The sequence below is a fragment of the Nyctereutes procyonoides genome, unplaced genomic scaffold (genome assembly GCF_905146905.1).
Source record: "Nyctereutes procyonoides isolate TBG_1078 unplaced genomic scaffold, NYPRO_anot_genome, whole genome shotgun sequence".
Classification (NCBI taxonomy): domain Eukaryota; kingdom Metazoa; phylum Chordata; class Mammalia; order Carnivora; family Canidae; genus Nyctereutes; species Nyctereutes procyonoides.
The window spans coordinates 596,212-611,522 of NW_026575049.1; the positions used below are offsets into that span (position 1 = coordinate 596,212).

Genomic DNA, 15,311 nt, shown 5'->3' on the forward strand with positions numbered 1-15,311 from the left:
GGCTGAGGGATCCCCCAGGGTGGGGGGGGGGACCCTGTACTGTGTAAACGAAGCCTGTCCAGTTCTCAGGGGACAATACTGATGGCAGCCAAACTGGGCAAGGATGCACTGTGGGGGTGGAGGGGGCATGACCTCTATTCAAGTTCTGTGTCTTGGCCCCTGGCTGAGGTATTGAGTGCGAGGAAGGGAATGCTGGGCTAAGGGAGTAGAGGCTTATCTGGCGGTGGACAAGGCGTTGAAAGGGACCAGGGCCAAATTCAATGCTACATTTAGAGAGAAAACTGCCCCCTCCTCACTCTGGCCCAGTTTGGCTTGTGGGAGGATGACCTTTAGGAATCTCCTCAGTGCAGCCCCTAGCTCAATCCCATCTCTCCCCGCTGCTGGGGGGCGGGGCAGGGCCCCAGCCTCAGTGTGTATTCCTCGCGCTCCCTAGATCAGAGCTTCATCCTCACACCAGAGGGGAAGCCTGGGTCCTCCGAGTAGCCACGGTCCCTAGTCTGCCCTGCCCCTCCCACCATCTTTGGCTTCAGATCAGGAGTGACTGGGGGCGGTGGGTACTCTTGGACATAACGGAAGGTGGGGGCACGGAGGAACTATGGACCTAGGGGGCACAGGAGGAAGAACGGGGTCCTTCCCTCCCCACACATGCAAACACATGCCTGAAACGCACAGGACGTACTAGGGCTGTGGTTTTGAAATGGGCAGGAAATTAATTTGTTTCTTCCCCTAAAGGATAAAATGCTTACTTAAAAATTCATGACAAGCCTCAAAGTTAAGGGAGGGGGGAGCCAGGGAGGGAACGGCCACAGGCTCTGTCCTCCCAAAAGAAGTTAAAAGAAAGAAGCAAGGTTAAAGTGCGTGGAAGGGAGTCCGGGAGGAGCAGGCTGTGGGGGCAGAACCAGCCCTTGATTTGCATATGAGGAGCCAGGGGAGAGTGCAGGATTGGGGCCCAGGTACAGTAGTTGCTGCTTCAAGTGTTTTGCATTTGAACTTTAGGGGTGATGGGGTAGAGAATGGGGGAAAAGCTCCAGGCCCCAGTGCTAAGTACCCTCCCCCCTCATCCACTAGCTGCCCCTGAAGGGGGAGGGGGACACCCCCAGAGTGCTCACACAGTACCAGAAATTAAGGCTTCTCACTGCTGCGGGGATGGAGGGGCCAGCCGAGCAGGGAGGCAGTGATGGGTATGGAAGAGGAGGGATGTGCCTGGCAGTAGGGGCAGGGAGGGGGGCACGGCGAGGAGAGAGAGGGAAGGGTGGGGGGAGTTGGCAGCAGAAAGGGGGAACGGAGAGATGGGGTAAAAGAGAGGGTAGCCAGGCATTTAGCAATCATTTGGGGACACTTGGCAGAAGGGGTTGCCCTGGGGGTGCCAAGGGCCTGGGGTGCTTCCTGTCGGTCCCAGACCCCTGCCAGGCCAGGATGGTGTGGCAAAGGGGTGAGCAGCTGCTCCCCAGTGCTTCCCCCCCCCCGCTCTGTCCCCCCACCCAGTCGTGTTCTCCTTTAAAGTGCCCTAAATGTATAGACTTTTTCTAAATAAATAGAATAAGATATCAAGCCACCGGCAGGGGGAGGGACACTGAAGGGGGGCTACTCCGAGTAGCAGCCGTCTAACCCGATGGCGCCGTGCCGCTCCTGGCTGTAGGGGCAAGAGGCCCCGTGGGGCAGGGCGCCGCAGCCACCCACCGTCTTGGCTGCTGCGATGCCGCAGTTCTTGAGCAGGCTGAAGCTGAAAGGACTGACGGCGTCCTTGGGTGGGAAAGGCTTCATGGTGGAGAGGATCAAGGCCAGGCAGTCGGCCACATCTTTGTTGGGGGCGCAGGCCAGTGCTGGGGTATGACCTGCAGGGCAGAGGGGGAGAACTGAGGCACAGGGCCTGGCCTCCCCGGGGTCCCACCCACCGTTCCCGGGGGCAGCGGGCTCTCATCTGTGGAGGGGAGCCGAGGCAGGCCGGAGGCAGGCCAGCGCAGCACCATCAGAGCCCAAGGCCTAGGAGGCCCCGGGCTGGGGCTGGGGGTGCTGACAGGAGACTGTCCAAGGGTGGGGGGAAGGGCAGAGCACAGGGGACACAGGGCTGGGAGGCAGAGGTGTGTGGGAGGTCTTCCTGAGGACCCTGCTGGCTCCACCCAGTTCGGTCACACTGCCCTCAGACACTCTAGCGTATTGGTATTGGGTCCCTGCTCTGAAGAGTTCCCCTGGGGAAAAAAACCCAGTTTACAGCAAGGTTAAGAAGTCACCTCCTGAAGAATGTCCCTGACCCCAAACCCGGAAGAGGCGGGGGGCTCTGGACCCCACCCACCTTCTTCATCCACAGCCAGCACTGTGGCCCCACGACTCAGGAGGGCCTGTACCACAGAAGCTAGACCGTTCCGGGCAGCAATGTGGAGTGGCCTTGGAAGAAAGGAAAAAAGGGGCAAGACGTCAGCGGGCTGCCAAGCTGCCCTTCCACACCCAGCCAGAGTGGCAAGAGAGAGTGCTGACCGAATAATACAAATACTGAATACCGTGAGTTCCAGAGAGCCTCTGGAATGCGACCAGCTCTTTCTTCACCACCTGCCTCCCCCAGCCAGGAGCCCCCTTCCCCAGGCACTCACATCTGCAGCGCACTGTTGGTAGCATTGATAAGGCCAAGGTCTTGGGTTTCTGCCAGGATCATGAGGGCACATTTCTCATGGCCCTGAGGGAGAGGAACAGAGATGGAGTGGAAGCAGACAGGCTGCAGAGCGGGAGTTGGGGAGGGTGCTGGGAGGACAAAGAGCTCTAAGGCTGGATGCTCCTGATCCCCACTCCAGTACGCCTTCCCAACGGGGTAGACCCATCGCCTTCACTGGGCCCTGCCCCTCATGCAGCCCTCACCACCACCGGTCCAGGCCCTACCTTGCTACAAGCCAAGTGGAGGGCAGTGTTCTTGTTCTCATCCAGCACAGTAAGGTCTGCCTTCCCTCGATACAGCAGAAATTCTGCAAGAGAAAGGAGGCAGAGGACTGAAGCCCTCCCTCCAGAGCAGCAGCCCTCACAGGTCCCGGCCCTCCAATCTGCGTATACTTTGCATGCCATCTGCAGAGGACGATATATCCAAAGACATGCCTCCTGCTTCCTGAGCCCCACCTCAAGCAGGACTGCCTCCCCCCTTTTTTAAGTTATTTGTTTATTTAAGAGAGAGAAAGAACATGAGCAGAGGGGAGGCGTAGAAGGAGAAAGAGAAGCAGATTCCCCACTGAGCAGGGAGTCTGACGTAGCACTTGATCTCAGGACTGTGGGATCATGACCTGAGCCGAAGGTGGATGCTTAACCGACTGAGCCACCCAGGTGTCCCAGGCCTGCCCCAGCTTGCGGAAACCCCAGGGGAGCTCCTCCCTTCCACACACAGCCCCTACACACCCACAGCAGCAGTCTGGCCGTTCTCGGCCGCCGTCATGAGCGCAGTGCGGCCAGTGTGGTCAGTGGCGTTCACCTCGGCTTGATGCTGCAGTAGCATCCGGAGCCCAGATATATTGTCCGCGAAGGCAGCGGCGTGAAGAGGGGTCCTGCAGTGTGGGGGTCAGGGCAGTGTGAAGAGGAAAGGCCTGTTCACCCGCGCAGAAAGAGGCCAGAGACAACCGAGGCTCCTCCCCAAGCCTTCCACCACTCACCGTCCTTTGGCATCTCGGCTGTTCACAATCTTGGCACCCAGAGCTCCCAGCAGCATCTCTGTGGTGCTGTCCTGGTTATTAATTCTAGGGGAAGAGGAAGGGTCAGCAGGAAGGATGAGGGAAATGGAATGCCTATCCTAAGCCCAGGTCACAGACCCTTGAGCCGGGCTGAGGCATAGGAAGGGACTTACACTGCACAGTGCAAAGGAGTGAAGGGGTTTCCCTCCAGGTATGAAAACGGGCTGTGTTCAAGTAACAACTCCAGACAATCTTCGTGTCCTGAGCAGGAGAAAGAGTCATGGGAGTGGAGACGGACAATGAAAACATCTGTTTCATCCCATCTCCGGACACTCCACTTCCAGATCCAGCTTCACCCGGGTCCTTCCCTCCACCCAGGGGGCCCAGTCTCTGTTCTGGTCAGCCCTCTCCCACACAGCACCCCACCCCCACGCCCACCAAGGCCCCAGGCCCGCACCAGTGTAGGAGGCCCAGTGCATGGGCGAGTATCCACTGTAATCCACGCCAGCATCCAGGGGGTCTGTGGAAAGAGCAGCCTGCAGCAGGGTCCGCAGCACTGCAGTGTGGCCACAGGCTGAGGCCAGGTGAATGGGGGTGCGGCCCTTGAAGTCTCGGCACAGCACAAATGCGTCGTGGTCCAGCAGGGCAGCCAGGCAGTCCTCACAGCCAGTCACTGCCTGTGGGCGACGTGATGGTGTAAAGGAGGGTGAAGGGCCACTCCCTTCCCGATAGCCAGTCACTGGAGCTTGCTCAGGAGTTAAGAGCCACTTCCACTTCCAGGGCACTAATACTTGTCTTTACAACAATGACTCTAAAATGTTAGGAATCCGCGTGTCCTTCCTCCGTCCTCTCTATGCCAACAGACAACCAGGACGGCGAGACTTAGTTCTGGCCCTCTGGACTGGGGGACAAATGGCAGAGTAAGAGGACTAATGGGTCGAAGGGTCCCCGGGATGAGGAGACAGTTTTAGGGCAGGCGATTGTGGAGAAGGCCTGGAATAGTGGCATCATCATCCAGGGGGCCAGGACCAGAGTCTGGTTACCCCGGAGCGGAGTCTGGGTAGTGAGCCTGTGGCTGTGTGAGATTACGAAGCAAGGGGGCCAGGGAGATCAGCTCCGGGTGTCAGGTACCCATCCTGGAGCCAACACAGTGAGGCCCAATAAGACCCTGGGCACAAAATACTGGCCCACCTGCTAGACAATCTGCCGTCCCACTGCTGAGGGGTCCCATGCTCCCACGTCCAGGCCTGTCTGTGAGCAGCCCCACCCAGGAGGTCACTCACCCCACGGTGGAGGGCGGTGCGGCCCCGGAGGTCAGCAGCATCAGCTGTGGATCCTTTCTCTAGCAGCAGATGGACACAATCCACGTGGCCATTCATGATGGCCAGCATCAGTGGGGTTCTACAGAGGGGGCAGGGGAAAGGTGAGGGCCAGCGGGGACAGGAGAAGCCGTACCCTGCCCCGGGCCCACACTCACTGTCCATAGGCATCCATGACATCTGTGATGTCAGCTCGTTCCCCACTGTCGATCAGCAAGTGCAGGGAATCAGTGTGGCCAGAGGCGGCTAGGAGAAGAGGGTCTGTGTCAGGGCATGGTCAAGGGGAAGGAGCAGTGCGGTCGGGCATAACAGGTCTAGCATGAAGGACTCAAGGGTGGAGATTATGGGAAGACCCAGGGGGCAAGTGGAAGTCTTGGGGGATAGGAAGCCACGGATCAAGACCTGAAGTTTCTATTCTCTTCACCATGCTCCACTGCCAGGCCTAATCCCACTCAGGAGGGATCTGGGACCAGTCTCGAAGGCCTGGTGTGGCAAGGAGAGGGAACAGCCTGAGGGCGCACTAACCAGCAGCGTGCAGGGGTGTCCACTTGCGTTTGCGCTCCTTGATGAGTGCGGAGGCGCCGTGGGCTGTAAGCACCTCCACACACTCAGTAGAGCCTCGCTCAGTGGCCAGGAAGAGCGCGGTCCGGCCCTTGTGGTCCCTTACATCCAGGTTCACCAGCGTCTCAGCCAGTGTCTTCAGGGCTTCACAGTGACCGTTGTAGGCCTGGAGGGGGGCGTGGGCAACCAACGGCTACAGCCCAGGACGCTGCCGCCCTCTGCTCTCGGGCCCCATGGGGAAAGCCCGGGCATCAGTCCCCCCACGAGCTTCTCGGGCCCCTCAGGCTCTCAACCTGCACCATGCTCGCCCGGCTCCAGACCACTGTCCGCTTGCCACATCCCCACAAGAAGGCAGAAGCCAGGGCAGATTCACAAGTGCTCGCGCCTGGGGTGGGCCCAAGGCCGGTAGGGCCATGGGAGGCAGGAGGGAAAGAGCGGGAACTCACAGCTAAGTGCAAAGGGCTGACTGGAATGGTGCTCTCCACATCCTCCAGGCAGTTAAAGGACATTTCTAAGAGCTGCAATGGACAGGAGAGTAGGTGCTGAGGTTCTCGAACTCCATCCTACCACCCACAGTAATGCCCTAAGCCCCTAGTTCCACAGACCACATCTGAGTCACCCAACCCTGGATTTTAGACTCCACAAACACGAAGGTGACTGGGTGCCCTGGCCCCGCTTCCTCTCCTCCAGGCCGGACCCACACGTACCAGCTCGAGGTTCTGTCTGTTGCCGTAGGCGGCTGCATAGTGCACGGCTGTGTAGCCCTGCCTGTCCCGCAGGGAGGGGTCTGCACCGTTATCCAGTAAGAACTCCAGACAGCTGGGGGACAGGGGGACACTGTGAGGCAGGAACAGGCCCAACTGGGGAGGAGCCACTGTGGAAAGAGCAGAGGAGAGGGGCGAGGGGGCCCCCTCCAGGCCTAGCTGGCCAACACCCATCCTCTGCTTTGGGTAGGCTAACTCCTGCCCATTCGACCCCGGCTCTGGACCCACCACCGCCTTCGCCTCAGCCCTGAACCACTCTGGCTTCAACACCTTCCTTTATCCGTGCAACACTCTCCTAGAGAATCCAGAGCACAATGATCAGTTATCAACCTGCTGATCAACACTTTCTGCCCATGTCTAGACACGCTGACCCCTTGTCTCAAATGCCTTCTCCTTCCAACCCATCTGAAGACCTATTCATCTCAAACTCACTCCCAGCATCGTCTCCTCTGTGAGGCCTTCCCCAACCTTCCCAGTGACGTGCCTCTTCCTCTGTGCTCCCCTGGCACCTTTATTTATTTATTTTTTTAAGATTTATTTATTTATTCATGAGAGACAGAGAGAGGCAGAGACACAGGCAGAGGGAGAAGCAGGCTCCATGCAGGGGGCCCAATGCGGGACTCGATCCCGGGTCTCCAGGATCGCGCCCTAGGCTGAAGGCAGACGCTCAACCGCTGAGCCACCCAGACATCCCATTGGCACCCTTCTTAGTAGGGTCAGCTTAGTAGTACTAGCAGTATTTAGCATTTACTATGTGTCAAGCGCTATTCTAAGCACCTCACGTGTATGAAACTATTTAGCCCACATAATGATCCTATGAGGTAGGTACTATTCTTACTCCTACTATGGCTAAGGAAACTGAGGCACAGAGAGGTTAAGTTGACAAAGGTCACACAACTAAATTTCTTGGACCATAAGTATCCTTTAAAAAAAAAACAACAAACCTCTTATTTCAGAAAACTCATAGATTTACAGGAAGACTGTGAATATAGTCTAGAGTTCCCATATATTCTGCACCATTTTCTCTGTTAACATCTTACATGAGAATGCAAAGGTGCCTTTTAATTTATATTTCCCAACAGATTATTAGTTTTCAAAGGGCAGAAATTTGGGATAATTCATCTTTTTTGGGGGGGTGGGAGAGGGAGAGAGAGACTGTCAAGCAGGCCCCAAACTTAGCATAGAGCCCAACACCGGGCTTAGTCTCAGGACCCTGAGATCATGACCTTGTTCAAAGCCAAGAGTTGATGCTGAACTGACTGAGCCACCCAGGAGCCCTGAGGGTAATTCATCTTTTGATCCCTGGTACCTAGCACAGTATTTAGTACCTAATAAGTAAAACCCTCCCTTAATTCTTATGGATTAGAAGAGTGATTTTGTCTGTTTAGCTGTTCTGATCCTCTTGAGGAGACCATCCGTTCCCCACGGGGAGGAACTAGGCCTCACACTTTTGTTTTTACCCACAATTATTTGGTTCAGGACTAAGTTCAGAGCAGAGTGCTCCCAACACTCTGCAGGCTGGCCAACTGCAACCAGTTAGAAGCAAGGGGTGGGCAGGGGAATAACAGGGCCAGAGCTGACTCTGCTGGGAAAGCACATCCTAGGGCTCTTGCTGGCTACTCACAAGAAGGCCTCTTTCCTGCGGGACTCCTTCAGTGGCTCGTCCTCTTCAGCATCGTGGCTGGAAGATGAGTGAGGCTCCGCTCTGCGGTACAGAGAGTGAAGTCAAGGGAGGCTCGGGGAGGTGGGGGGCTGAGAAGGCCAAAGCGGGACCCTCACCTCCTGTAGGTGTCAGAGGCAGCGGCGTAATGGAGGGGAGAGCAGCCTTTACAGTCGGCCTCATTGACGCCTGCGCCAGCCGTCACCAATGTGACTGCACACTGGTAGCTGCCATTGGCGGCTGCATAGTGCAGTGGGGTCCTGAGGAGGATGGGTGAGAGAGTCAGGGGCAGACCCCAACACAACTGGATGAGCGGCCTAAAGCTGCTCTGTAATACTCTCCTCACCTAGTCTCCAAGTCCCTCCCGTTCCCTCCACCATTGGTCTCTCTCATCCAACATTCCCCACGCATCTACTCCTGCGTATCGACACACCTTCCGAATTTGTCTCTTCTCCTCAAGTCAGCTCCACTGCTCAACAGCAAATTAAGACATTCAACATTCCTAAAAGGAAGGAGGATGCGGGTTAAGAGAGCAAGAGTCTCAAAGAGCAGCCACAGGCACAGGGAGAGGCTAAGGAAGGATGGCGCTGGGTAGTCCTTTCTGCCATGACTGCCCTCACGGTGACAGGGCCAGGGGACAGATCTGGGCCACAAAGAAGGGCCCAGACCCTTGCCCAGATCTCCTCGCAGCGCCTAGGAGAGAGAGAAGAGCACTCACCCTCCAGAAGCAGCAGCATGAAGACAGGTGCGGCCAAGGTTGTCAGGCGTATTGATGTCAAACCCGGCTGAAAGCACATGCTCGTTGCTGAGTGAAGACACAATGCTGTACAGCTGACCTGTGGGGCCAGAAGAGCCACAGATGTCATCCAAGGGCCCCGAGCAGAGCCGGGAGAGGCATCGACCGGCCTACACAGCTGCCCAACCCCCTCTCAACCAGTCAGCACATACCTGAGGAAAGAAGCTTACGACAACAGTCAGAGAATCCAAAGAGAACAGCTAAGTGCAGAGGGAACATGTCGTGAATGCCGCGCCTGGGGAGAAGTTGAGGGACTCAGTCCTTGGGTCAAGGAGGGACCAGTCATAGGCCTTTCTTCTATGCCCCTCCCCCCAGCAGCTTAGGAGACAGTGAGGTGCTGCAAGCTTCCTTCGGCGAGCTTCTATAGGCCTCCCTGTCTGACCTGAACAGCCTGCACAGATGTGAGGGGCCCTGACTCACCGGGCGGTATCCGCGCCATTGGTCATGAGGGTGCTGATGAGCAGCTCGTGTCCGTAGCGAGCAGCCACGTGCAGTGGCGTGTTCCCAAATTTGTCGGCACAATCAATCTCGCTGCCTGGGAAGGGATGCACACAAACAAACTCAGGCAGCCCTTGGGCTCCAGACCACTCGCGCTAGTTAGCTACCACGGGAGTGCTTGTTACGTGCCGCATCCCAGGCTGAGCATTCCACGTGTGTTATCTCATTTGTAAGTATTAGGGGACGGGGCATGCAGGCCAGGGCCATTTCCACAGGTGCCTTGCTCAGAGCTCCAGGTGCCCATCCTGACTGGAAGATGGAGTGGGAGGTGGAATAAGGAAACCAAGGGGTTTCTAGGGATGAGTTCTTGGGGGGGCAGGAGAAGAGAGCACAGTTTCCCGAGTCCATACCATTCTGGATGAGGATCTGGGAGCGGGTGAAACGACCATGGATGGCAGCCATGTGCAGAGGACTCTTTCCTTCTTTGCTCTGTGAAAACATGGCAATTTTTTTTTTCAGTGCAAAGCACCGAGAATGCCCTCTTCCCCTTCGAAAGGACACATCTCTGAGGATGGAGTGGTCACATGGACATCTGCTCAGCCCATACTCTCCTGGGGCCCTGGCAAGGTCTGATCAACCCAGGAGGCAAGTGGGCAATTCCCCAGAGTTGTCCAGGGGGGAAGATACGATCAGGACCCCCAGAGCCAGGTTGCAGCCTCATCCCTTCAGGCACCTGGTAGTTGACATCAGCCCCATTATTGACCAACAGCTCCAAGCAGAGAGCGCCATTGGTGGAGACTGCAGCCACATGCAGTGGCGTGAAGCCCTTGTCATTCGGCTGGTTGACATTGGCTCCTGCGTTCACCAGCTCAATGGCCACAGCATCCTGGCCCAGGTAGCAGGCGATGTGCAAAGCTGTGTTTCCAAAAGCGTTGGGCTCATCGATCTGGATTTTCAGGGGTGCAGGTAAGGGGATAAGGAGGTATCAGTTTAAATAAAGTGGAAGCTGGCACAGGTAGCCTAGAAAATTCCAGAATTCCAACAACCACCTGAGACACCTCACGTTCCTAACTCAATAGACCGAGGGCACGATTACTTCCGGTAAGCATTATTCACATCTCCCTCTATCCTGCTGACCTCCCCAAACCTCTCCAACAATCCAGGACCCTTCAGTCCCCACACACAGGCTCTGACCTCCAACTCCCTGCCCGTAGGGCCCCACCCCCATGCTCAGCACCCTGACCTCAGCCCCCATCCGGAGCAGGTACTTCACCACTTCAATCTGGCCGCTGGCAGCAGCTGTGTGGAGCAGCCCATAGCCCTTGCGGTCCTTGCAGCCGAGGTCCGCTCCCCGTGCCACCAGCAGTTTCAGGACCTCCAAATGCCCTAGGAAGAGAGAGAAGGCTATCAGGGAGGTGGAGGGTGAACTCAGAACCCCATGCCTGCCTTAGGATTCCTAAAAGTCAAATGCCATGAACCCTTTCTCACCTAAAAAAGCTGCCCAGTGCAGAGGCTGCCGCTCCTTTTTGTCACAGACGTTCAGGCTGGCTCCCTTGTTCAGGAGCAGGTTCACCGTCTGTATCAGGATATGAAAGACACCTATTCAGAGCCAGGTTCATGCTTTCAGGATACCTAAGGGCAGAAGCCTTTTCTGAAAAGGTGGAGGCACGCAAATGTCTTTGTTCTCAAAAAGAACAATCTGGAGAACTAGAGGGAACAGAAGAAGCAGATACTAAGAAGGAGAGCCGTATAGATTTGGAAGCCTAAGGGAAACCCAAGGAAGTATCTTTATGATCTGAGGGCTCTTAAATTCTTTTGTAAAATCTTCTAAAACACTTTGAAAGACATGGACACTCGCTTCAGAAAAAAGCATGTATATAAACGTTTTCCACGCAACTTCAAGAGTTTATCTTGGACTTAAAGTCCAAGTCAAGAGGGGATCCCTGGGTGGCGCAGCGGTTTGGCGCCTGCCTTTGGCTCAGGGCGCGATCCTGGAGACCCGGGATCGAATCCCATATCGGGCTCCCGGTGCATGGAGCCTGCCTCTCCCTCTGCCTATGTCTCTGCATTTCTCTCTCTCTCTGTGACTATCATAAATAAATAAATTAAAAAAAAAAAAAAAGTCCAAGTCGAGAATTTCAATCTAACCCAACCATTTGTTTGATCTTGAGCCCAAGTGTCTATATATTCATCCAGGCCGCTTCTCCCAGACCTGATGGCCCAGAAGCAGAGGACGGTGAGTGGGAAGGGAAGGCACAGCACTAGGCTGGGCATGGATGGGAGCAGTCCTCACCTCGAGATGCCCACTATGCACTGCATGGTGCAGGGCACTACGCCCGCTCCTATCAGCCACGTTGAGGCTACTCAACAGGGGTGCCAGAGCCTCAGCACACTTCGTGGCCCGGTTGGCGGCAGCCACATGCAATGGTGTCTGCCACAGCTTGTCCCGGGCGTTCACATCTGCTGAATGTGCCAGCAGCAGTCCCAGCACCTTCTGTTAAGGAGCGGGGGGGGGGGGGGGGGGGGGGGTAAGAGAGAAGATACAGGGGCAGTGGGAGGTAAAACAAATAGTGGAGGGAAAAACAGGTCAGCATGACACACACAGCCCCAGCTCCCAACTCCCCAGCACAGAGTCCTTTCCCATTTTTCGTACGTAGCCTGTCAATACCTACTTCCCATCTTCTGGATCTTCTTAGAGTCTAAAAATCTTCCCAACCTTGCTGAGGAAAGCATGGTCCCTTCCTTTTCCTCAAGCCACCTGGTATCACTCCCCAGCCAGACTCTGAAAATCTTCACCCATGCACACAGCTACTACCAAGCAAATCCACATATAAAGAGGATTCCAATCCCTCACTACTTTTCACTAGAAAATATACACACTTCTGCTACCTTAATGCCCTGAATACCCGCCTTCAGTCCTTCTATAGGTACCAAAATCATTTCTATTACCTCAGTAAGCAAACAGATGCTGGTCCCCCTCTAAAACCCAGGCTAAAAGGTCCCTCCTAATCACAACCCACCCCATTCCCATTGGCCTCAGTCCCTCACCCTGCTGGTCAGAGCCAGGGAACTGACCATCAAGCCAAGAGGGAGGTCTCCTCTTCCCTGCTACCCAGGGTTGATGGACCCAATTGATGAGACACATGTGACCCCTATGCTGTCAACTTTCAGGCTGCTTGAGGGGCAGGGATGCAACAGATCACTACCCTCAGCCCCTCCATCCCTCCATCACAAGGTAAGAAATCTCAGTGCCCAGAGGGGGATCAGACTCCAAGGTGGCCCCCCAGGGAGAGATGAGTCACTCAGGCCTGGCAGCAGGGCCCCCTGCAGTCTGCCAGCCCAGTGTTAAGCTCTCCCCTGACGTCACATCAGCTGGCAACACTCAGCCCCCCCTCACCAGCCAGTTCTAGGGGTGGGAGGGAGGGGCCAAGGTCTAGTCTCCTGACCTAGGGGTAGACCAGCTGGTAAGGCAGAGAGCTGAGGCTCTCGAATCCTTCACTTCCACCTTTAACCAACTCATCCTCTTTGAAAGGGTGAAAGGGCACAGGAGGCCGGTACCTCATTTCGGGAAGCAGCAGCACGATGAAGAGGGGTCAGCCACAGTGTGTCCTTAGCATTGACATTAGCACCTGTGGGGATACAATTTCCTCTTTCAGTGGGAGAGGGACAGCAACGAGGAAGGAAAGCAGTAACCAGGCCAAGGAATATGGATAGAGATGGAATGCCTCTCGCACACCAAGGTCCAGAGAGCAGTGCTTGGATGGGGGGATGGAGGGGAGGGCTCTTCCTTCAGGTCCCCTCCCTAGGAGCCACACCTTCCAGCTCCCCCCTTTCACCTGACATCAGTAGCAACTGGAGGATGGGGACATCGCCTACGTAGGCAGCAGCATGCAATGGGGTCCGCCTCTCTTGGTCCTGGGAAGGCAGAAAAGAGCAGCAGCTGCAGGGATGCGTGAACTACCAGGGACCCCAGCCCAAGCCTTAGAGCTCCAGGCCCTCCCGCCCCTCTTCCCACAGGTTCTGCAGCCTCCTAGAGCCCAGTCCTGGGTCAAAACAGGCACCTAGCGCGGGCGGCGTCAGGGAGTCAGGGGTCAGGGCCCTGGGGCTGGGAGGCGGCCTCCCTCTTCCAGGAGGGGTGGGGGCGCTGCAGACACTGCTGGTTCGGAAGCGACCGCCGCTGCTGGGCATCCTCGGCGCCACTGAGGCTTCCAGCCTGACCTGCTCCCCGGGTCCGCCGCGGAGCCGGCGCCCACCCCGGGGGAGCGCGCTGCGGCCTCGTCGGCGTCGCGGAGCCGCCCGCTGCGGGGCGGGGGCCGGCGCGGCAGGGCCCGGGCGCCGGCTCCGCATCCTCCCCGATCCCAGCTCACCAGCACGTTGATGTTCTCCTTCTGCGAGAGCAGGGAACGCACTTCCTCCACATCGCGGCTAAAGATGGCCTGGACCAGGGGCGGCTGCGGGAGAACCGGCGCTCAGCCAGCGGGCCGCGGCGAGCCGGCCGGGGGCGCGGGGGCACCTGGCCCGCCGGGGGGCGGCGGGGCGGGGCGGGGCGGGGCTGCGCGCCGGGGGCCGGGCGCCGGGGGCCCGCCGCGCTGGCCGGTCGCCAGGCCCCCAAGGACGCCGGCGCGCTTGAGGGGAGCGCGGCGCGGGGCGGGGCGGCAGCCGCGGGGGCCCCGGGCTCGGGCCCAGCCTAGGCCGCACATCCCCGGGCTCGCGTGGCGGCGGCGCCGGGCCCCGGAGGGACGCGGCGGGCAAGGACGGGCGGGCTGACCTGGTCCGTGATGCTGAGGATCCCCATGGCCCGGCCCGGGCTCCGTCCGCATCGAGCTCCCGGCGGCGGCGGCGGCGGCTCCACCGGGGACACGGGGCGGCCCAGGCGGCGGCTGCGGCGGCGGCTGCGGGGAGAGCGCGGCCCCGCCTACCGGGGGGCGGGCGAGCGGGAGCCCGCAGCGCTCCCTGGCGGCCGAGCTGGGCCGCGGCCCCCGCCCCCCGCCCCGCCCCGCCCGCCCCCTCCCGCGGGCTCCCGCCGCCGCGGCCCCCCCCCCGCGCTCCGCCGCCCGCTGCCGCCCGACGCCCGGGCCCAGGTCCTCCCGGCGCTGAGCGGCCTCGCGGCCTCGCGGCCTCGCGGCCTGGGCCCCTGGGCGCCCCCCCGGCCCCGCGGCGCCCCCGCGGGAGGTAAAGCCTCCCGCCGGCGGTTACGTGCCCCAGGTCCGCCGCGGACCTGGGGACCCACGGCCGTGGTGACCTGGGGTCACGGCCGGCAGTGGCCCCGGGGACGAGGAGGATGCACATCTCCTCCGGCGGTGGCAGGACTCGGGAGAAGGGAAGCAGCCGAGCGCTGACTGCGGAGAGGACCCCCGGGGGCCCCGGGGCGCCGCACCCCCGCACGCAGGCGGGGCGGCCGGCCGCTGAAGCGGGCCCCCGAGGCCCGCAGGAGGGGCGCCTCCCCAACTCCCAGTTAGCCCACGGCCGGGTTAGGGCGGTAGGGCGGCCCAGTGACTTCTCCCCAGAAGAGGGTGGGTGCTTTCCCTCCTGCGCCGGGGAGGCCAGAGGGCAGCCAATCAGGCAAGATCCGGATGGAGGTCATCCCAGCTCAGAACAGGAAAAGAGGGGAGAAAGCTGGATATTGAAAAATTGGTGCAATTTATAAAAGGTGATGGTCCAGGGTCCTGCTTAGAGCTCAACAATTCAATCTGTGTGCTCTAAGAGGGAGCACGTTGAGGAAGGAGGGCTGCAAGTTGGCCCCCTGTCAAGGCATGCGGATAAAAGCTCCCCTTTCCTCTCTAACCAATCTGTGCCCTTCATTACCTTTGGTATCTTGATTCCCACTGGAAAGATACAGACACTGATAACAGTGCTTTTTCCTGGAGAGAGAAATTAGGGAACAGGGAATGAGGAATGAGAGGGGAAAATACCTATCATTAGATACCTTCAGCAGTTTTTGAGGGACTCCCGGGTGGCTCAGTGGTTGGGCATCTGCCTTCAGCCCAGGGGTGATCCTGGGGTCCTGGGATCGAGTCCCGCATCAAGCTTCCTTGGATGGAGCCTGCTACTCCCTCTGCCTGTTTCTCTGCCTGTCTTTCATGAATGAATAAATGAAATCTTAAAAAAAAAAATATTTTTGTACTTCTA

The 15,311-nt window shown here is 58.2% G+C and overlaps 1 protein-coding gene across 1 annotated transcript; it reads right to left on the reverse strand.

The window, feature by feature from the left end:
- Positions 1 to 14,092, reverse strand: ANKRD52 (ankyrin repeat domain 52). Its single transcript, XM_055328758.1, has 28 exons — positions 13,951 to 14,092; positions 13,550 to 13,633; positions 13,019 to 13,097; positions 12,741 to 12,811; positions 11,476 to 11,676; positions 10,671 to 10,758; positions 10,426 to 10,568; positions 9,916 to 10,128; positions 9,593 to 9,671; positions 9,165 to 9,279; positions 8,897 to 8,979; positions 8,667 to 8,784; positions 8,382 to 8,450; positions 8,068 to 8,208; positions 7,913 to 7,993; positions 6,232 to 6,343; positions 5,971 to 6,042; positions 5,489 to 5,690; positions 5,122 to 5,209; positions 4,928 to 5,045; positions 4,102 to 4,321; positions 3,818 to 3,905; positions 3,627 to 3,710; positions 3,376 to 3,521; positions 2,872 to 2,954; positions 2,589 to 2,671; positions 2,294 to 2,385; positions 1 to 1,835 (listed from the first exon to the last, which is right to left on the reverse strand). Exons 1-28 carry the CDS (start codon positions 13,975 to 13,977, stop codon positions 1,585 to 1,587), a joined length of 3,231 nt encoding a protein of 1,076 aa, XP_055184733.1. The 5' UTR covers positions 13,978 to 14,092; the 3' UTR covers positions 1 to 1,584.
- Positions 14,093 to 15,311: the final 1,219 nt, after the last annotated feature.